This window comes from Plectropomus leopardus, chromosome 2 (assembly GCF_026936395.1).
Source record: "Plectropomus leopardus strain MGB_pleo_1.0 chromosome 2, ASM2693639v1, whole genome shotgun sequence".
In the NCBI taxonomy this organism is placed as follows: Eukaryota; Metazoa; Chordata; class Actinopteri; order Perciformes; family Serranidae; genus Plectropomus; species Plectropomus leopardus.
The window spans coordinates 30,828,445-30,850,422 of NC_142177.1; the positions used below are offsets into that span (position 1 = coordinate 30,828,445).

Here is a 21,978-nt window from a genome sequence, read left to right on the forward strand (position 1 = left end):
CCACTGTGCAAGTGCATGCTCTGTCCTCCTCACTAATCTCTCTCTCTTTTCTTATTTATCTGTCTCTGTCCTTTCTCAATTTCTCCGACTCACTCAGTTGTCTTAATCTCTGTCCTTTTTCTCACCGCTTGAGCTTCCACAGCTTATTCTTCTCACACTTTAATATCTCTGTATCCAAAACTCTGAGGCACTTCAGAATATTCTGAAGCAGTTCTGTTTTAGGGTGGTGGCATGGAACTAGTGTTGCCTCTCTCTCCGATCTCTGTCCCCAGCGTGCTTGTTCAAAGTGATTCAGACCCCTGCTTCAGAATGATTCTCACACACTCTTCAAATAAATCAGAAAATTGGGAAAATAAATGGAACAAAAACACATGCAAGAACATGCCTACGACTAAAAGTTTCACACCATACAACAAAAAGGCATACATGAGCACCAACAGGTGAATTTACCAAACATACTGACATGTATGACGCATACTGTAGATCTGCTTGCTTGCATGTGCTAATGTAGATAATTAAATGGCATTTATAAACATATTTTTAACAAAAATTTGGTTCATACACCCTCCTTACACAGTATTTTAAAAAAAATTAACACATTTTTAAAAAAGTAGGAATGCAGTGATTGTGAAATTCTGGGCTGATATCAATGTTTAAAACAACAATTTGGCCAACACCTGATAACAATGTTTTTTGTGGTTGTTTATTTTGTTTTTTGTTTTTATTTATTCCCCCTTTTGTGTGAAACAAAGAATCCTTATGATTATAAAAATGACTGAACTGTTTCATTCAGTCCTTCACATGAAAACATATTTTTAAAAAACTGCCTGCCTAGCCTTTTCAATATACATAATATATCATGATGTTCTTTTGAAAACATCAACAAATTTATTTTTAACAAAATTACATCACGACACATCACAATATCATTTTTTTTTAATTGACCTTTGCCCAATACTCATTTTGATAGAATAGAGCTTGAATGCAACATGAGTTGTTACTTGCGGCCACCAACCCTCTACCAGGCAGCATTAACTAGCTGTCTTCTTGCTTATGTCGACCCAGATTTGTGGTTTACAATGTAACATTATCATTATAGTGAGTTACTTCGCCCTTTTATTCCGACGACGTCCAGGGAAAGAGCTCTGTTTTTTCCAAACGTGAATATCGTCCGATACGGATGTTCAGCCAATGAATTGGTGCATCCGTTAAAAAAAAGGTGTATTAAAGGTAATTTTAATTGAGCGGCAGTTGTTGAAGATGAATGCTCTCTAAATCAATGGTTCCCAGCTGGTCCAGCCATTGGGTCCAGATTTCTCCCTAATCATCAGTTCAAGGTCCATACATGAAAGAAATGACCACATATTCAATTTTATTAGACAAACTGGAAACAAAAGGTGGGCTTAAAACATAATGAAATAAAACATACTACAAGAATAATGAGAAACGTGCCTTCCAAACCACAGGACAGCCAAAGTAAATCTAGCCATCAGGCCAAAAAGAAAATAGCCAGCTGGCTGTAACAAATGACACCATTTATCACAGCCAGAAATTTTAAAAACGGAAATTGTCATTGGATTTTTAAATTTCCGACAGTCCTTGAACACGTCATGTGGGACGGCACGGTGTATTTTTCCAGAGTCACTTGGGGAGGCTCAATGATTTATATTTGTAGCATTTGGGAGAGTCAAAAAAAGCCAGTTTTTCACAAACTTGAAATGGTTGCATGTTTTTTGTGGTCCATTCAGAATGGACCTGCGACCCATTTTTGGCCTGCAACTCACCAGTTTGGAACCACTACTCCAGATATTTGCAGCCTGTATTTCTCTGCTGTCACACACTGCTAATTGAAAAGTAGCAGCATTTTATACTCAATACTGTTTATTTGTAGTTTATCTGACCTCAATTCAGCTCATTCTGTCCTCCTCATAACCAACAACAGGGAGAAAAGGAGAGAGAAGTTACAATAGACATTAGTCACAGCTTTAATGGGTCACACTAATAAAATAAATCCATCCGATTTAAAATCAAACACATATAATGTAGAAAATCTCTTTCTTTGTTCCTCATCTAAAGCGGCTCAGAGGAAGAAACACACAAACACAAGATGGAGGTTTAGTGGCAAATATCTGATTTTCTGTTCTTTTTGAAATCCAGCGAAGGATCTCATGTGATGCAGATTGAGGTACAGTATATACACCATCAAGATGGATGTATATAATTGGAATATAAATCATTTTTGGTTGATTGGGGGTTGAGGGGTGCCTCACCTGTCTGCAGTCCTGAGCTGATTGACCCACGATCTTTTAGGAGAATGGACGAGGGAGGAGAAGAGCCTCTCCCTCTCTCTCCCTGGGTGCTGTGTGTAGTGACCTGCTGACACAGGAAGCATTTGTGTGGTCTGTTCACTCAGATGATGAGGTAACCGTGGGGAAGTTCTATGCCACCTTCCTGATACAGGACTACTTTAGGAAATTCAAGAAACGTAAAGAGGAGGGCCTGGTGGGTGCTCACCCGTCGCAGAACAACACGGCCATCGCGCTACAGGTGAGTCTCACAGTGTTTGTGTGTGCGTTTTATTAATGAAAGAGAGGAGAGAGATTGCTTGACATTGTGTGGAAACGTGGATTTATGAGCAATTCTGTTGTGTCAAGTCTGTAAAATGTGTCTTTGTGCATTTCATTCAAATATCATCAAGTGTGCTAATGTTATGGTTTATGACCCAGCAGGACGTTCATGATCTTGGTGTACAGTATGAATCTGTTACTGTGTTTTTTTTATGTTTCCAATGTGTGTTATTTGTGTCTCTGTGTCTTTATATATCATAGATGTTGATGTTAAGCGTGTGTCATCATCTCCAAAAAAATCATTTCTTGTGTTTTCTGTGCATCACGATTCACTCATCGACTCATGGAATTCACATGCAAAGCTTGTCGCCATTTTGTGTTACCTTAAAATGTGTGATATATGGCTACAATGCACCCCCATATATCATTGTCAGACGGTAAACATAACCAGCTTTTCATTTATGTAAATTGACATTTTTGTGTATATTGTGCTAATTTGGTTAAGTGCCCCTACAAAGTAAAGGAAAGGAAGAAGAGTAATTACTCTCACTGCGGCACATGTGAGACAAAGCACAGCTGGATGCTGCACGAGACATTTCTGCAGAGTAATCCTCACAGCAGGTTGCATTCAGGAGAGCACATTTGTCTGTCTGTGTGTTCTCATCTCTCACAGTCTGTCAGTACTGTAAATGTCAGGTGTTGTATATTCCAGCACAGGTGTGTGTATGCCCAGTATGTGTGGTGGTTGTGACTGTGTGATGTCAGATTTCCTACTGTGAGTTGTAAGATGAAGGTCCTCGCTGGAGCGTTTAGCCCTCTTATTGTCATGGTTACAGGCTGGCCTTCGCACGCTGCATGATATTGGGCCCGAAATTCGCCGAGCGATATCATGTGATCTGCAAGATGACGAGCTAGTAGACTTTATTCCAGAGGAAGACGAGGAAATTTATAGGGTAACTGCTTTAATTTTACATGACAGGAGGAATGTTTGTGGCAACATTTAAATAATGTGCTTGTGAAGTTTCTTATTAGTGTTTTAACACAGTAATGGTACATATAAAAGCTATCTCTAAAAGGCAATATAAATCCACTGAATATGTAGATGTATTTTCTCTCATTTTTATTGCTACAATATGTAGTTTTTTGTTCATTTAGTTTATTTTGGCTTCCTTTGTTTTTCTTCCATTTCAATTTCAACAAACTACAAACAGTGCATTCATTTTTTGCTCACGTCATGTGTCATGAAACCAGCTTCTAAACTTATTTTTGCTCATACAATTTCTGAAACAAGACGTTCTCACTCACAGCTCATCAAATTTGGCTGCTTGGTCCGTGGCTCTACTCTTCACACTCTAGGTATTAGTGTCAGCTTTGGACGACATGTCATTTTTTTACATACAATGTCTTTAAAAAAAACAAAATAACATGTTCACAGGAAATGTAGGTTTTGTGAAAATAATGGATGCAGCCACCATCTAGTTTTTTGGAGCCAGAAGTGACCATAGTTGGGCGAGAGGCTGACACAGTGGAGGAGGGAGGGGTGGATCCGACTGAAAAGCCGAGGATGCTATCAGCAGACAGCCTGTCACTCAAAGTGGCCCATCCTTAATTATGCGTAACTTTACCCCTTAATAACATCTAAACTGGTGCGTTATATGAAGCCTGTCGATGAACTACAGTTTTTGGGACTTCCATGTAATTTTTTATCCCCACACATTGCCATTTGGTCCCAACTACGTAAGGTAGTTAAAAAAATTCCTCTATGTTGACCGCCTGTTTCATGTGTGACACAAACAGCTGTCTCCTTGTGAAAGTCCGTCTTTGTTTGACCCATATAGCTCCTCTCCCTGCCACCCAGCTCGGACTTTCTCGTTCTTTATGCTACATCATTGCTGTGGGTGGTTTTACAGTAGAGTTAGTTGAATGCCTGGTTTGTCTTATACAGACACTAATGGAAGCCGCCTCGTCAGATTAGAACCGCCGCTGACCAAGCTGCCGTATTTGACGCCCTGGGAATGAGAACGAGCTGTCTGAAAACAAAATCAGCTTTGAGACTTAACATCAATAGTTAGTTGTTCTGCTGCTTAATAAGACGTAGAGGCTCCGGTGGTTTTACTTTGAGCATTCCTTCACAGCGTAACGGCGGACTCTTCGGGAACCACCTCATGAACGGCGGTCATCGGCGATCCAATGGCCACCAGACCAACGCCACGCAGCGACCTCTGCAGGTGCAGCCTCCACCTCACTACGCCCACATGGAGCAGCCGGTGGGACGCCTGTCTCGAGCCAATGCAATGTCCCACCCCAACCACCATCATCACCACCACCACCATCACCACCGCCACCACAACTCTTACGGAAAGTCTCCAAAATCCACCAACATCAACCTCAACAACGCCAATGTGTCCAGTCTTCCCAACGGAGGACACCATCGGTACTATGAACATGCACCTCCCAATGGCTACCCGGGTCTACGCAGCTCCTACTATGACTACGACAAGCCGCGGACACCCCAGGGTCAAAGGTATCCACACACTGATCATCAGCCCGTAATCTGCTGTAGTAATATATTATCCTTTTAACACCTGGATGGACATCAGTTCTCTTGTGCTGCATTCAGACGCCTTTCAAAAGCTATTTAAACCTCTGAAACCTGAGAAAATTGCAACTCATCATATTGGATGATGACATTATGTTTTAATGGAGTTTGAATTTCACATGTTTGAAAAATGCCAGTGGGCCAAGAGAAAAAATTGCATCCTTGGAAAGTCACGGAAAGGTTTTGGAATTTTGTCAGACGTGTAGGAACTCTGATAAAAAGTGACGAGGAAATGGTCCGAAAATTAGCTGGGAGGGGTTATTTGATATTATTAAAAAAAAAAAGAGAGAGAACAATGTCCAGAAAAATATATTTCTAAACCTTTTAATCATATATTTATAATTATGCTACAGAACTTTATTGAAACAATTTTCTTTGTTTTGTTTTTTTACTTTTTTTGTGCTTATTTTGAAGTAATTTTCTTGTAACTTCTCAGCTAATTTTCTTGCTAAGGTTTTTGGTCCATTTCATGGTAAGTTGTTTGGGCCCTCTTCCCATGTTTTTGAAAGAAATCAAGACAATTTGCTCAGGTATCAAAGGGAAATATCTCTGATATCAGATGATTAATCTCTGCACAGTCTGTTTTTGAGCACATTTCAACAGAGGTGTGTTCTCATTCTTAAACGTGCCGAATGTAGAAATTCAATAGCTAAAAGAAACTATTACAGAAGTTTTTTAATTAATCTTGTTCCACTGTTGCTTTCTTGGCGATTTCATGCAGCTATCTTATGACAGCACATAACTAAGGACATTTCTTTAAAAAAGAAAAAAAAACTATCTATGCATTGAGCACTCGCTGCAGCACAAAGGACATTATCTGTTGCATAAGTTGTTTTTTTTTACCCACAGGCAGAATCCAGCTTCTTATCAAACCTTCCCTTTTCACAAACCTTTATTGTACTGTAAACCTTTCACTCCATAATGGATCGCAAGCCCACTCTCATACTGACAGTTAATTTCATAAGTGATCAATAGCACACTTATCTCCTGATTTCCCATGCTCTGTTTAGTCAGCCGCTCCAGTGTTGGGCCTGTTTTTCTTTAGTGCCCAATAAGTTTGGGGGACAATTTCATTGCTGCCACTTTACAAAAGAGAAATGGCTTTTAGTTTGTTTCTTATCTCAAGAATAGAAAATGGAATTGTCAACCAACACTGGAGTCGACATCCGCCATCACGCTCTCTCTCCTCCTCATACATATATATGAGAATGCTGTATATGTTTCATATACTGTATGATATATATATGTCATGCTCTCTCTGTGCCTTTTTCTCTGTGTTCTCTCCTCCCTTTCTCCTTCCTAACCAAAATGCTTTCTCTCAACCATCCCTCTGCTTTCTTGGACAGAAGGCGCTACTATGAGACCTATGTTAGGTATGTTGCTTTTCTAGGTTTGGCTCCAGCAGTTTGTCTCGACAGCAAAACAAGGACTTTATTTTTATGTTTATTTGTTTCATTTTGACTTGGTTTTTGGATCGGGGAATGGATGCATCCTTGCTCAGTCAGTGTTATGTGCTATATGCTGGCCAGTTATTTGTCTGGTGGATATCTGCCTCTGTTATGATGCAGAGTCGATGCTTTAAAGTAGAAATAACCTAAATGTTAGTGGCCAGCATATCGCTGAGAGCAGCCCTGCTTTATGCATGTGTCAAAGTGACGTGCTTGCTTTGAAGAAGGAACCAGATGCTCGAAAACAAGGACATGGATGAGAATGTTTGTAAAAATCACCCTTTAAATCACTGCTAGTTCTCTTTGATGCTCAAATCCTTAAAGGTCCTACACTAAACTCACTCCGGAACAGATCTGTGTTTTCTGAACTGCCTTTTTGATTCTTAACTGTTGCTATTTTAACAGCGACTTATTGTGATTTTAATATTTTTTAATTCTACTTTATTTTTTACTTTATATTTTATAGGGCACTTTTAGAAATGTCTCTTGTGGGTTTTTTTTGTTTGTTTGTTTTTTGGAGTTTAGGATTTTACTGTTTACATACTGCACTGCTCACTTTTTTAATTTATTTATTAAATTACTAATTTGCTAAGCCAGAGTTTTAGTCATTATAATGTTATTATTTAATGATCACCAGGACCTGAGTACTTAATTCTGATCTTCTCATGTACTGCATGGCTGGAATGTCAATAAAGAGTCCTTGATCCTTGAGTTTTTTAGTTAATCTAATAATGGACGTCAAGGTGATGGGATGTTTAGATGACAGAGTGATGCTTCTCAGCTCGAATCCTCTGCCTGTTGTTTTGATTGGCTGTGGTTAATATTAGCGAGGGTGGTCAGTTGCATCGCTGCCCCCTGGAGGCTTGCGTCTGCATGGCAGTGCATGGCCCAATTCCAGTTACTGAACAGCAGCAGCGTGCCCGCTCTAATCCCTTTACCCTGACCTCTCATCAGGTCCCAGGGTGTTGATGGACGCCACCCCACCATCCGCAGGGAGGAGGAGTTTGATGAGGACCGTTTCTCTGGGGAGTATTACAGCGGGGAGGAGTTTTATGAGGACGACAGCATGCTGTCAGGGGACAGGTATTTGTCTTTCTGACATATGAGCAGAATATGTGCAGTTTAACCCTGCTCAGGATAAGAAACACCTTTAAAGATGTATAAATAAAAGTGTTTTAGGAAAGTATGTGCAAAATGAATTGCTGTCCAACATGCTCCTTATTCTATATTTGCCCAGGTACCAGAACAGTGATACAGAGTATGAGACTCCCAAAGGTTACCATCACCCCGACAGTTACTATGACGATGATGAGCAGCCTCTCTACCGCGACTCACGGAGGTCACCAAAGAGACGGTTGCTTCCTGCAACGCCTCAAGGTATCTCACCCTCTTTTATCCTACAACCTATCCTACTTTGAAATGTTTTTTTAACAAAGTACCCACTGAATAGTGCAAATTATTTTTGGTAGAAAATAATGCCTGTATAAAGCAATACAATAGAGTGCTGCATCATTTATAGGTTTCAAAACATCTTGCCAAAGGACTAGAGTTGAAAATAAGCCTGATGGCAAACACTGGCCCATTTACAGAAATGTTGATTGATGTGTGCTGTCCTTATAATATAAAGTTACCACTGATAATGTCTGATTTACTGAACAATGACCCTTTAACTGAAAGACACTTAAATGCTAGTAGGGCCGTACCCGACTCAGAATGATGTATTCGAATCAGATTCCACCATTAAATACTAATCTTCAACAGTTTTGTTTTTTTTTCCATGTTCAGTGTGACAGCAACATGTGATATATTAAACAAGCTAATGGCAATAACAACAGATCACACATGTGCAACAATATTTTTTGCCAAAATAAGATATCAAACGAAAGCCAGAGACTGTCTCGTATTAATTTGCTGTGAACTGTAAATTCACCACTTGTAGGCAGAAGAGGGAAGATAATGTTCTTTCTGAGCCTTACGGTGCAGAGTGTCTCTTCCTCTGTGCCGCTGCAGCCTGTGCCAAAGCGTAACATGGCGGTCAAGAGCACTCAATCCGCAGCAAAATCTGAGAACCAAAACGTTCCCAGAAGCACACTGCACAGAATGTATGCATGAAGAGATTTTGAATCATATATATTTGAAAAACGCTGGACAAGTGATACAAGAAAAAAAAAGTATGAAAGGCCCTTGAAAAGTAATGAAAACGTTATGAAATTTTGTCCATGGAAATGTGTGGGAATCCTCTGTAAAATTCTAATCTGGCTCCTATACAGGTGGTTTTGCTGTCCTGTGATGTTGTCGAGATGGCTTATGTTGCATTAATTTGCAAATATAACAAAACTACAGTTTGTAGGCTAGTTATGAACCAATAATGAAAATGTGACATTTGCTGCCCAGAATAAAAGAAGTCATAAAACATCTTTTTTTGTCATCAAAGAGCCTCTCCTACTAAATGCACTCACACCAACACATTCAACACTCGCTGTATGATTTACCCACTCACACGCTTTTAAATTCCTTTAGTAGTGTTTGCATGCTGTCAAAGCTTACTGCATGAGGTCACTCACTGGTCCACTCCTGACTCGTTCAGGTCACAGGAGACCATCCTTCAACTTTGAGTGTCTGCGCAGACAAAGTAGCCAGGACGAGCTTCCACATCAGCGTACTGCTCTACCACTGCACCTTATGCAGCACCAGGTAACACAGGCACATGGCTCACCTGCACTGTTTGCTCACTCACATTGTTTTGATCACTATGTCACAGTTTGGACATGTTTGGAATTCCCCTCAGTCTCTAAATGAAGTTGTAAAAAAACATGTATATTTGTTGCAGCATGGGAAAACTCTTACTTATCTAACACTGCCAACCTCGCATTCACCTACTAACTGCACTAAACACACTCTCACATACCCATGCATGTATATTAAAGCTCATACTGCACATACTTACCAGTAATCATATTTATGCCACTGTTTATATTGTAAATTACCTGATCTATAGAGCAGTGATTCCCAACTCAAGGTCAGTATATAAAAGAAATCATAACATATTCAGATTTATTTGACAAAATGTAAATAACGTGGGTGAAAAACATAATAACATACAACATATTGCAAGAATAAAGTGCAATTAGTTAAAACCAGGAAGGGGGTTTATCATTGGAAGACATTGGGGGCCTAGCCCAGAGCTTTGTCAGAAAAAAAACATTTACTTATTCAAATTTGGAGAATTTTTGTTGTTTGTTTGTTTTTTTAATATCGGTGTTTTGTTTTGTTTTAATTTTGGCAATTTTCTTTTTCTTGAAAAAATTTTGACAATTTTTAAAGAAAACATGTCTTCCAAACTGCAGCCCGCAGAGATTAAAAAATCACCAAATTGACACCATTTATCACAGCCAGAAACTTTACAATAAAAATGATCATTGAATTTTCACATCATGTAGGACAAACACCTCCAGTTTTACACAAACTTGAAATGGTTGAGAGTCACTTGCGGTTTATTCATAATGGATTTGTGACCCACTTTTGGATTGCGACCTACCAGTTGGGAACCATTGTTATAGTTTTATATATCTTATCTATTTTCTACAACTGTTAATACTGTTTATACTACACATACAGTATTAACTAGTGTATTTATACCCCTTACTGTTTATTCTTGTTTATTCCATATTCTATTCTGTAAATTTTGTGCATTAATCTGAATTTTTACTGGGATTTTTTTTGTCTTTTTGCACTTCTGGTGAGGTGCTAAACTGAATTTTGTCATCTTAGTTCCAGTACTCCAGTACTCCAGTACTCTAGTACTCCAGTACTCCAGTACTCTTTGCAGTGACAATAAAGCTGAATCTGATCTAAATTTTGCACACACTCGCTTGACTGTGCTCTAACTGCCAATGTGCACCTTCTATAAAGATATTCTCCTCCGAACCATCAGGTTATGGCTGTAGCAGGCCTGGACTCCAGCAGAGCCCACCGCCTCTCCCCGACCCGCTCCACCCGCTCCTGGGCCACTCCCCCCGCCACACCGGCCAGTAAAGACCAGTCCCCATACTACACCCCTCTCATCCGTGTGGACCACCCACACAGGGAGAGTGCTGCTAGCAGCCAAGTGTCTGTGCGCAAGAGCTCTTGGTACACAGACGACCCCGAGTTCTCCCAGAGGACGTACTCACCTGTCCACCTGCAGGTGCCACCTGAGTACCACAACCAGTACCACCAGAAGAGAGGGAGTGCCACCAGCCTTGTGGAAGCGGTGAGTTTGAAGTCTCAGTTGAGATGTAGGGAGGGGATAATACGTGTGTGACTCATAATTTGATCTCACACACTCTACCCAGAACTATTGAAGAACCTTTTTTTGACAGAAGGGTTCTTTAAGGGTTTTATGTAAGACTACGGGTTCCATTAAAGGTGGAGTCTATGATTCTTCTCTTTTGTTATGCAGATTTGTGTTCATTTTAACATCAATTTAAACATACTGACTGTTAGAATTTATACAGAAATACAAATGATATAGATATAAAAGGATCCACAGTCAAAAAAAAGTAAATCAAACCAAATCAGACGAACTAAACTAACATGAAAAAAAACGCAACAAGAAACACCCAACTTAAAAGGCAGCCACATAAAACCCTCCCTGGTACCCTAATCGCTCTTAGACATACATATACATTTATACGTATACACAATACAGTCTACACATTCATTCATATGTAAACATCTCGTCGCTGAGTAGCCTCCACCACTTCTAAGGTGTTACTCCTCTAATGTGAGACAGAAAGATTTGCCATATTTGACTGGTCTCGTTTCGGGGGATTATTCACTCTATCATACTTTCAAAGGCAGCAGTCTGTCATGAGTTTCAGCCACTCTGTAAACTCCGGCCTGTGTGGGCTCTTCCAGATACACAGAATGAGCTGGGTCGAGTCTATGATCCTTGACCTATGACTCTTTATAATTGAACTCAAAACCAAAACAAACACAAGTGCAGAGATCAGCTCAAAAGAGCGATATGGTGGAATCCACATCATCTGCTGCCCGAGTGTAAGTAAGCCTCAATAAGTAACAGACAAAACAGACTAAACGGTGTAATGTAATTCCAATGGAGATAATGTGAGGTCTTTTGTAGTAAATTTGAAAAGTAATATATCCGAAGTTATTTCACAGCTGACCTACAAGTACGCCTTCTAATTAGAAACATAGCAACCTCTATATCCGTCTTCATGCCTAATCGCCGGAGCTCTCTCCACCGTTGAAAAGCCTCACAATTGTTGATGCAGCTTTTGTCCCTGGCTCAATCATTACCGCCTTTTTTGTAATTTTTTGTTCCTCTGACTTTCCCCTCTTTGGCTTTTTTTCTGCCATCTCTCGTTCTTTATAATTCACTTCATCATGTGCTGCCAGATAAACCGTTCCTGTCGCTCCACCTGCCTCTCTCTTTTACACAGCCTTCCCCCTGTCCTGTGCATGAGCACAAACGCTTCCTGTTGCTACGGCTACAACAGTGTTGTGAAGCTTGGTCGGAGCCACTTTGTTTGTGTTCCTTTTACAGAGCCAGGACTGCGTTTGATCACCAGATTTATTTTTCCTCTCATACAAAGGGACAGTTAGCTGACAGCGAGAAGAATGTGTTTGCTGATTTTGACAGAAAGTATATTGGACGATAATCACAGACCGCACATTTAAGAACCTTCTTCATCTAAAGAACCCTTCGAGTTCTTCGAGGATTGTTGGAAGCATTGGTTTTAAAAGATCCTCACCCTCAAATATTTAAACACAGGGTTCCCACAGTCATGGAAAACCTAGAAAAATCATGGAATTTCACAGTCACAGTTTCTAGGCCTGGAAAAGTCATGGAATTAGTTAAAATTATTGAATGTTTTGGAAAAGTCATGGAAATTTGTGTCGTTGTTTGACGTCTTGTTTACTGTCATGTGCGTTTGCTATTTTTTCCCACCATTCCCTATCTGACATTATGTTTAAAAAATCATGGCAAAAAATCAAAACAGAAAGTGTCATTGGATTTTCAAATTTCCAACGGTCCTTAAACACATTATTTGGGAAATTTAAATTATTAATGGAATAAAGTTTAAATCTGACATGTTAAAAAAATGCTCAGCAAGAAACAAAATATTTTGGGTCCTTGAAAAGTCATGGAGAAGTTTTGAAATATTTTCCATGAAAATGTGTGGGAACCCTGTTCAAAGCACCCTTAGATAGTGGAAAGGTTCTTGATAGAACCCTTAGAGAGGGCTGTGGGTGGAACAATCACATAAAAGGGTTCTATAGAACCTTTCTTAGGTGGTTCTAGATGGAGACTTTCACAGCTCCAGGCAGAATCTTTATAAAAGTATCTACCAAGAACAAAAAAGGGTTCTCAGATGGGGACAAGGCGCAGAACCCTGTATGTTAGCACCTTTAATTCTAAGAGCTCAGGCGCATTTTTAAATGTATGCTGCTGCCAAAACAAAATGTGACAAGCGAGATAAAGTAAAACAAGATTTCAGAAACAGTAACATATTTTTTTCCTCTCATCCTGTCGGGTAGGTTTTGATATCTGAAGGGCTTGGGAGATACGCCAAGGATCCCAAGTTCGTCGCTGCCACAAAGCACGAGATAGCAGATGCATGTGAGATGACGATAGATGAGATGGAGAGCGCAGCCAGCCACCTGCTGAACGGAGGGATGGCCCCGAGCGTCAACGGGGTCAACGTGTTCCCCCTTCTGACTCCAAGGGACTATGAACTGCAGGACACCGCAGCCAGCTACAGCGACGAGGAGCCAGAGACAGAACCGAGAGCTCCTTACGAGGAGGACCTGGCAGACGAGATGATCTGCATTACGACTTTATAGCAGTGGCTGGAGAAATCTCAGAACCTTGTCAGACTACAATCAGCGAAAAATTTAAAAAGAAATGCATCTGTTGGCTCTGACCAAAAGAAGTGCCTTTTACATCGAAGAGAAAAAGGCATAAAGACGAGAGACACATTAGTCCTGTTCATTTAGTTGTTCTCCACCTGCCAGAAGAGGAGGTCACAGCACAGAGCCAGATACCATCCCTGCTGAGCACAGAGGGACTGACGGCACCCTCCTGTCGAGGGCCTCGAGCTGGAGGTGACGTACAGGTTCGGCCTGCAGCCAACCAGAGATGACGATATTGATGCCAGTGAAAGATGGACCAATTGGCAAAGGTGTGAGATACTCTCTAGGGCGGGTCTCTAAAGGTGATGACAATCAGATGTACGATGTCATTACCTCGGTCACTTTATTAAGGTTTGGCATATCATGCAAGTTTTCAATGCAAGCATAGAAAGGCATATCTCCTCCCTGTAGTCATTAGTATGACCTGATCCCTTTGTCGTTAGAGCAGAACGTTTATTGAGCGCTACAGCCAAGTCAAAAAGTGAAGAGCACCAGTAGAGTCCTACCAGATTATGCAGGAACTTACTGTCCTACTTATAGCATCATTCAACTTGAGATATGTACTTTTGAAGCGACAAAAGCATTTGTGATAAATGCACTAGCAGGCAGGTTATTTTAAAATTTTAGAATATCCTGATTAATATTTCATAGTTGATATGCTGTAAATTGTATTATATAACAAAAGAAACTTTGTAAAGAGATATTCTATATTTTGTAATTATGTATCATTTAAAAGATCAGCAATATGGACCCTTGTGACTCCTGTTATGCTATAAAAGCAGACTTTATTAGGTACAAGATTCTGATGTTTATTTGCCTTTTTTTTTTTTTTTTGCTAATATGCACCCTTTATTTTGCATATACAAAACAGCATTTTTAAGAAGTTCTGCTTGTGTGACAACACTTCTGCACAAGATATGCAAATGGCTTTGATTTCTTAGCTTAGTTCATTCAACCAACACCAGTTGCATAAGGTTACGCCCCCTTTAAAGGAGCATTTTTAGAAGGCAAGCCTCAAGGATCCAGCGCTGAAATTTTATACAGATGTGACGAACACATTTGTTTGCATATTTTGTGCAGGGCATGCACAAGGATTTTAAAATGCATAGTGCATTATCAATGCTGCTTTTTTAGTTGGTTTCAGAGTCAAACCTAGGTTCCGTCAGCCCCTACTGAAATGCCTTTTTGCTGCTGAAAGAACGAAAAATGACAGATGGTTATAACAGGGATAAATTAATTGTGCTGGGATTTTCCATGACATAACTCTTTGTTGATGGTGTAATTCCATTAAAACCTTTGTACTGAATCTTGGCAATCACATCTTAGCCTTCATGTAGTGTGTGAGGCCTCGCAGCCTGCGGCGGCAGGAGACACATGCACACATCCAAAGGTCAGAAACAGTCCGACGCGCGTTGTTAGGTGGAGGGACAGAGGGTGTCCTGGTGTCAGGATGCTGGAGAGAGGCTAAGCAATACTAACCCCCTGCCCCTTTCTCTCTCAGCCTGCCTGGTTCCTGCATACAGTATACCTCGTTAGGCAACGGTGACAACATATCATTGTCTCAGCTTCTTTGTCTGTCACGGTGTCCCACAGTGGAGTCTTTGAAGGAGATTTTATTTTCCCTGATCATGTTTGTTGATGAGACTAGGAGGGAAAACTCACCCTGGATGCATAAAAAAAGAAGCAACTGAAGCCCACAAGTTGGAACACGAGACGACAAAATATCTTTTTATCATTAATCGATCTGTTACAGGCTAAATCAACTGAAGTGGGCTTTTTCAGGCGTTACCGTTGAGAGTTTGAGTAAGCACCGAGGATATTAAATGTGTCGTTCATGAGTGTTTGATTTGTAGGCGAGTGCGTATTGTACTCCAATTCAACCGAATACTGTCATGAAAATGTAGGTTTTCCATTTTGTGTGCACATTGAAAGGGCTCTTTGAATTGTTTGTGAGTAAAAAAAAAAAAAAATGTGTTCTAGTCCTTTTGTTGATGACCGTCATATAAAAGGACCAATGCACATAACAGGCACATTGTACTATTCGTAGCAATTACAGTACTGATGAACTGAAGATATGCATTATTTTGTAAACACTTTTAAAAGTTGTGTTAAACTAAAGATGAAAAGAACTTACTTTTACCTCATGTCAGGGATTCCTGAGAAAAGAAAATAATGATTTGGTTCAGTCTATACCAATGGTATTTAAATATTAGCACATAGCTGTTTGTCTTTGCACAAGTAACTGTATAGTGCTTTTGTTTCTCCTTTTTCTAAACAGATTTGTGTATTAAGGTGAGACAATTTTGTACTTTTTGTGACTGTGTGTATGGTTTAGTGGAATCTATATTTGTCATTTACACCTCACCTTACAATGCTGGGAATGAAAGAGTATTAAAAAAATATTTTCAAGGTGCACTGTTTCTCTGTTCGCAGGTAGGGAAAAAATAAAAAGGTAAAGTACCAGTTTACAGAGAAACACATATTGATTTGAACGTTTCTATTAGTTTTCTTCATATGGTTATGATTATAATTACTATTACATCTATTAATGTTCTGATGAAAGCTGTATTAAAATAGAAGATAATGTAAAATATGTACAAAAGTATGGAAAGACCCATGGTAATGTTCTCTACTTGAAAGTCTTGATATTTGCTCCTTAATGTTTTTATTCAGTAAACATCATTTCTCTTAGTAGCAAATGCTTTACTATAACCTTCTAGGTTTTGTATCAATACATTTTTTTGTATTTTTCATTTTATTTTGGCCTTGACTTTATTTGAATCGATACTGATATTTTATTTTCTATTGATCATCATTGAATAAACTTATGCTGAATTACTGTTTTCCTGTATTTCTTTTTAGAGAACAAACATTGTTTTTTATCACCACTCAGTCTGAACTCTCAGTATTTGCTATTAAAACAACAATTAAATCTAGTTTAACAAACAAAGATTTCACTGATGTGTGTGCAGCAGGTGACAAATCAAATGTGGAAACTGACTTGTACACCTTTTAGGCAAAAACATTTTTAATCGATGGTTGAGGGTGTAAATACATTTCAGGCAGGAGTAACTTTGCTCATTGCAATCTCTGCAGTCGTCACCTCTGATGCTTCGACGTCCACAGAGGGCTCTCTCCCACACAGCAGGAAGGGCACCGCATGTTTACGAAACTATAGAAAATAAAATGAGCAAGAGCATAAAAAGTTCAGCCAGGATGAGGCATACCGTCTCTTTTTTTTTTGAACAAATTAACCAACATTCAGAAATCATTCAGCAGCCAGTATACTGTGCATACAAACAAATCCAAATCATATAAATTATGTATGCTATATAATAATATCAATTAACACTAATTAAAAATTGTGTGAAGTATATAAATATATAAAAAATCTTCATAATAGACTATAATGTAGTGGGAACACAGTGTTTATTAATAAAGTCGTAACCCCGTTGTAAGACTAATCTTAACTTTTGCTGTACCTGAGGACTTTTTTTTTAATAATATACAAATGTACATATACACTGAAAAATTTGGAGAACAAAACTGAAATTATGTTTTAAAAAATGCATTCAGTAGGAAAGGTGGATTTAAAAATCTTGTGAAATGTTTTAAATTAATCCAATAAAATTATAATATTTACTATAATAATTAAATAATTTGCGCTACAAACGTAAAGTAATGTCTGATGGGACATGTAGTGTCTGTAGTATGTTTTGTTGTTACGTTTTGTTTTAGTATTTATGTGTATGTATTTAATACAGTGTTTGCTCCTGTGATGCAAAACAAAACTAGAAAATATTCTGATAATAAAGTGAAATCAATCAAATCAAATCCAAATAAAACATTAACAGAGAGTTATAATTACACTTTAATGTATTTATCTTTACCCCTGATCTGTTAAAACATATAACACTGTCCATAAATACCACTAGATGGTGCCGACGTGAAATATTTTGTGGCTGATTTACAGCAAGCTTTTACCCTGTTTTATTCATCACATCTACATCACACAATTACCTGCACATGGAGCTACGTTACCTGTTTGTTGAGATAAATGTAGATGATAGGATTGTACACAGTGCTGCTCTTGGCCAGGTAAACAGGCACCGTGCCCACCAGCGGGTGAATCTCTACTTCAGGGTTATAGACCACCAGCATGGCCAGGCTGGCGTAAGGCATCCAGCTGATCAGAAACGTCAGGACCATCAGAATCACCATGAACGCCACCTTCATTTCACCTTTAGCCACTGCACCATCTTCCAGACAGGCCAGCTTTGACACCTGTGACACAAAATAACGTTTAAAGAAGTCTGGGGTCCAGTGGCCGATGCATGTCACATGACTGCAGAGTATCGGGTTCAATAAAGACAGGTTACCACTGTGTGTCACTGTGCACTCTATGATTAATCATAGAGAAAGTACTCCTCTGCTTAAGTTAAGTACCAATACACCTGTAAAAATACTCCAATAAAAATCCTGCAGTTAAAATCCTACATCAATAAGAGTACTTTTTTATGTTTTTTTTTTCAGTAAAATGTGCTTAAATAATAAAAAATAAAGGCTGGATGTTAATTTATTGTCATTCTACAACAAAAGGTTGCGCAAGATGAAGTACCTTTTTGCCACACAAAAAAATTAATAAATAAAAACCACAAAACACGACTATTGGAGAACAGAGGATTAGTTGAGGATGAGCTACTATTTCTGCAAAAAAATGTCCCATGTGAGTATTATGTATGATTATTGTACTGAAGCAACAAGTTGGCAGTGATTTACTGTTGCAGCTGATCACAGTGCAGCTAATGTTAAAAATCCAGTTTAGTATAAAATATTATCACATCATCATTGTATCTTATCAGATATTTGTGTGAAATCTTGTGCATGAATTATGTTACGGCCAAAGAAGGTGTTTTGTGAGGTCACGGTGACCTTTGACCACCAAATCGGATCAATTCATTTTTGAGTACAAAGTGAGGGTTGTGCAGGCTGTTGCAGTTGCAGTGGCATAATAAAACCATTTGAGAAGTTTAGAGGGGAAACTGACTTCTTAACGTAAACGGACATAACTTTTCTAGAATTTCTGGATTTATGATTACTGTCACATGACTCCACCCAAATTCACAGACTTATTTGATAGGATGTCTGTCAGCCAATCACAGTGTTCCACATCATATGAGGTCGACTGCAGTAGAGCCAAGCTGCCTTTTTTAACAAGCATGGCCAAATGTGAGGAAGGAAAAGTAAGGCACATTTTAATCTATTAATCATATTGTTAAGCTACTTAATTTGTCTTTAAACAGTTTTTAGAGTAAACACAAGATATATTTTAGGCATGTCAAAATATTATCTGAAGATTAACAGCTTTTAGTCAGGTTTTTTTCATTTGTTTTATAACATCACTTTAGCCACTGATGTGAGTTTACGCATTCATAAAAAATAAATAAATATGTTTTTTGTTGAAAAAAGGTCTGTTAAGACCATTTATCGTCATTTTTAAGTGATTCCTGTGTTCTGATTTTTTGTCCATTGGAATGGAAAGTAAAAAGAACATAAATTATCCTAATCCTAAAATATCTTTGCCAAAAATGTTAATTTAGAGAAAACCACCATTACAATACTTTTTCTGTTTGCATGATTGGGTTGTGAAGGAGTTAACAACTCAGATACCTGTACTGAAGGGCACTTCTTGTTTGTAAAGTATGGAGCCACAAGTTTTGGCTGTATAAGTGTTATTTTGAGGTAAAATCTTATCTTGAAAAGTAACAAGTAACTACATGTGGGAAGAAATGTGCAATGTTTCCCTCTTTAGTGTTGTAAGGAAATACTCAAATGCCTCAAAACTGTAAAGTATATGACTTAAATAAATGTACTTAGAGTTGTTACTTAACCACTGCCTGTGATGACGCCAAATGTAAAGTTTGAGATTTTAAGTTTTTTGGGGGTTTTTTGCATTTTTTTAATTAGTTTGAAAGACATCTGATTAAAAGGAAAATGTTGATTTTTATTGCAATTAAATTTTATAATAATATCCAGGCAGCTTCCATTGTGGGTTAATAGGGTTGAGGAGAATTGTGCCCAAATCATAAAATACTAATCAATAATAATGGTGCTTTTGATGCCTAAGGTGAGCAAATATGATTTAAAGGAAGTTAGATATGTCCTTAATGTTATGGGGTGTTCAGTCCAAATCTGATGGGTCTCGTGGAATGACTCATAAATGCTCACCTGGTGTAAAGTCCACATTAGCTTTGTGTAGGATGCCACGATGATAGCAAAGGGAACTGCAAAGCACACTGCAAAGTAAGCAATTATGTAGGAGACGTTTTTAGGGTCTCTGTTGTGCCAGTCTGGTGCACAGGACGTCCCGACACCCTCCAGCTCGTACCTGCCCCAACCAAAGAGGGGAGGTAAGTTCCAGGTGAGAGACCACAGCCAGGACAGGGCGATACCTCCAAATGCATGCTTCTTTTGGAAGGTTATCTGCCCCAGAGGCTTACATACAACAAACATCCTCTCCACCGCGATCAGAGCAACTGTGCACAGAGATGTGATGCCTGCGGACAAGAGAGGGAAAGTCAGGCGAGAAGCAGGACAGTGCCTTCTCACTGAAACACACCAGTCAGTATTGTTCTGTGGATAAAGTGGTGTGAACAAAGTAATAATACCTTTTTTAACAGTACTTAAGTATTATTGGAAGTATATGTAATTTACTTGAGTTTTTGCCACTACATTTCCCCTGAGCGTCTGAGTTAGGAAGAGTAGGACAGAAGAAAGAAGGAATGAAAAAAATAAAAACTGGATTTTGTTCATTAAGGCCTTTAAATTGTTTAAAAAATATATATATATACAATAAAGATAAATAAATAAATAGATAAAAGACCTAATTTTTCTTTCATGTGTAATGTACACTAAATTTTGAAGTATTTATTTAGTCTGTCTTTTAATTAATATGATTCTCAGTCATTCACATGCATCTAAACTCTGATTTCTTAAAAAGAAAATCAAATAAATAAAAATGAATTAATTAAAAAAAAAAAAAAAGCAAAAAAGAAAGTCAGTAACTTGGCATGAAATATCCTACAAATTTAAGTTACTTTTTTTTTTAAAATAGCTTTTTTTCCAGGTAATTTCCTGTTTTTTCATTTTTTTCTCGCTAATTTCAGTTATCAATCATTTATTCCAGGCTCAGGGTCCATATAAACAAAACATTGCATACAATAAATAAAATAAAATCATGCCATAAAAATAGTTCAGTCAATCAAACAACAAAGAGACATCTACACCAGTGTCTCCACAGCTGAGATTCGTGACAATTAATTTGAATAATTTTAACAATTTCTTTCTCATTGCTTTCTTTGCATGCTTTTGACAAGCAGATTTGCTCAGGTTTCAATGCTTTAACCTACTACGCTCTGCTTTTTTACTCACCAAACAAGGATACTGCAAAGCCCTCCATCACGCAGCCTGTCCTTCCCAGGGAGAAGTACCCCTGGGCGTTGTTGACCACAGACAGCAGCCCTCCAGTCATAGCTGTGCCCAGGTCAGCCACAGCCATGTTCACCAGAGCGTAGTTGAGCGGCTGCCTCAGCTGCTTGTGCATGAGGGAGACAATGATCACTGTAGCGTTGAGTATGATGGCAGGACCGGTGAAAAAGGCCATAATGATGGAGAGCAGGATGTAGCCAGTGCGTGACAGAGGGGGTTCCCCGTGTGGTCCGACGTAGAGGGAAGCATTTGGGAAGTAAACAGTCGGCTGCATGGCAATCAAACCTTTTTAAGAAGTGTTGAGGTTGTTTCTTCTTCTTGTCCCGGAGCTTCTAGAAGTTCAATATCTCGCCGCTCGAGTGTGACAGCTGAGATTAGATGGCAGCAGTCTAAGAATAAGTCCTCCAGATCTGGATTTAACAAAGAGTAATTCCTCCAAATGATGATGATCCTTGATCCCTGTCCTTTTACTTGATTGTGAAGGCACTTTGAAAAGGATGACTCCACACAGTGCTGCTCAGCAGGATCAAGTCTGCTAAGCAAGTGCAAAAAAAGAAACGCTCAGAGGTGTTTCACAACGTGTAGTAACTCCAGTAAATATTGATGAGGGCTGATGATCTCTGTCTGGTCCTCTTGTTTCCATTCACAAACCAGGCAGGGGTCATAGAAAGTTCAGTCAGCATCAAGTCAAGTCAACTTATTTATAGAGCACAAGAGATGTTAACCAGAGCGCTTTACAATCATTAAAGGACATTTACATTGTTGAAATCAAAATGATTAGGCAAATAAGTGTTTTCAGCATAAGAAAGTTGTGTGGTTTGTTCTTGTGTTGAGCTGTCATATATGTTAACTGTATACGCACTGATGCTTTAACACAAATGAAGTTCCTAACGGATAAATACACTTATTTAAATTGAATACGTCTGCTCATAACTGTCATCGTCTCTCCTCTCGCTGC

General features: G+C 38.8%; 2 protein-coding genes across 10 annotated transcripts in view; one reads left to right on the forward strand and one right to left on the reverse strand.

Moving 5' to 3' along the window:
- cacna1da (calcium voltage-gated channel subunit alpha1 Da) overlaps window positions 1-16,371 on the forward strand; it is a 91,170-nt gene extending 74,799 nt beyond the window's left edge. For 7 of the 9 annotated variants that reach the window (XM_088090768.1, XM_088090779.1, XM_088090775.1 and 4 more), the window contains 9 exons: window positions 2,414-2,547; window positions 3,404-3,520; window positions 4,703-5,091; window positions 6,513-6,539; window positions 7,569-7,697; window positions 7,852-7,991; window positions 9,202-9,308; window positions 10,549-10,866; window positions 13,158-16,371. In XM_088090768.1, coding sequence (XP_087946894.1) covers window positions 2,414-2,547; window positions 3,404-3,520; window positions 4,703-5,091; window positions 6,513-6,539; window positions 7,569-7,697; window positions 7,852-7,991; window positions 9,202-9,308; window positions 10,549-10,866; window positions 13,158-13,463 — 1,667 coding nt within the window. In that variant the 3' untranslated portion in view covers window positions 13,464-16,371. The remainder of the gene's footprint in view (window positions 1-2,413; window positions 2,548-3,403; window positions 3,521-4,702; window positions 5,092-6,512; window positions 6,540-7,568; window positions 7,698-7,851; window positions 7,992-9,201; window positions 9,309-10,548; window positions 10,867-13,157) is intronic. The other 2 variants (XM_088090769.1, XM_088090773.1) reach the window with 2 other exon arrangements.
- A 219-nt stretch (window positions 16,372-16,590) lies between these two features.
- Window positions 16,591-21,721, reverse strand: parapinopsinb (parapinopsin b). The gene is made up of 4 exons (XM_042499608.2): window positions 20,964-21,721; window positions 19,761-20,089; window positions 17,574-17,816; window positions 16,591-16,704 (listed from the first exon to the last, which is right to left on the reverse strand). The coding sequence occupies exons 1-4, from the start codon at window positions 21,292-21,294 to the stop codon at window positions 16,591-16,593; spliced, it is 1,017 nt and encodes a 338-aa protein (XP_042355542.1). The 5' UTR covers window positions 21,295-21,721.
- Between the last annotated feature and the right edge of the window lie 257 nt (window positions 21,722-21,978).

Bases quoted from the DNA above. Each gene is read 5' to 3' on its own strand.
- parapinopsinb (XM_042499608.2), bottom strand. From the start codon at position 21,294: ATGCAGCCGACTGTTTACTTCCCAAATGCTTCCCTCTACGTCGGACCA. The intron at 20,090-20,963 runs GTGAGTAAAAAA...TCTTGTCCGCAG, and splicing joins CTTTGCAGTATCCTTGTTTG to GCATCACATCTCTGTGCACA. The intron at 17,817-19,760 runs GTGAGCATTTAT...TTTGTGTCACAG, and splicing joins TAATGTGGACTTTACACCAG to GTGTCAAAGCTGGCCTGTCT.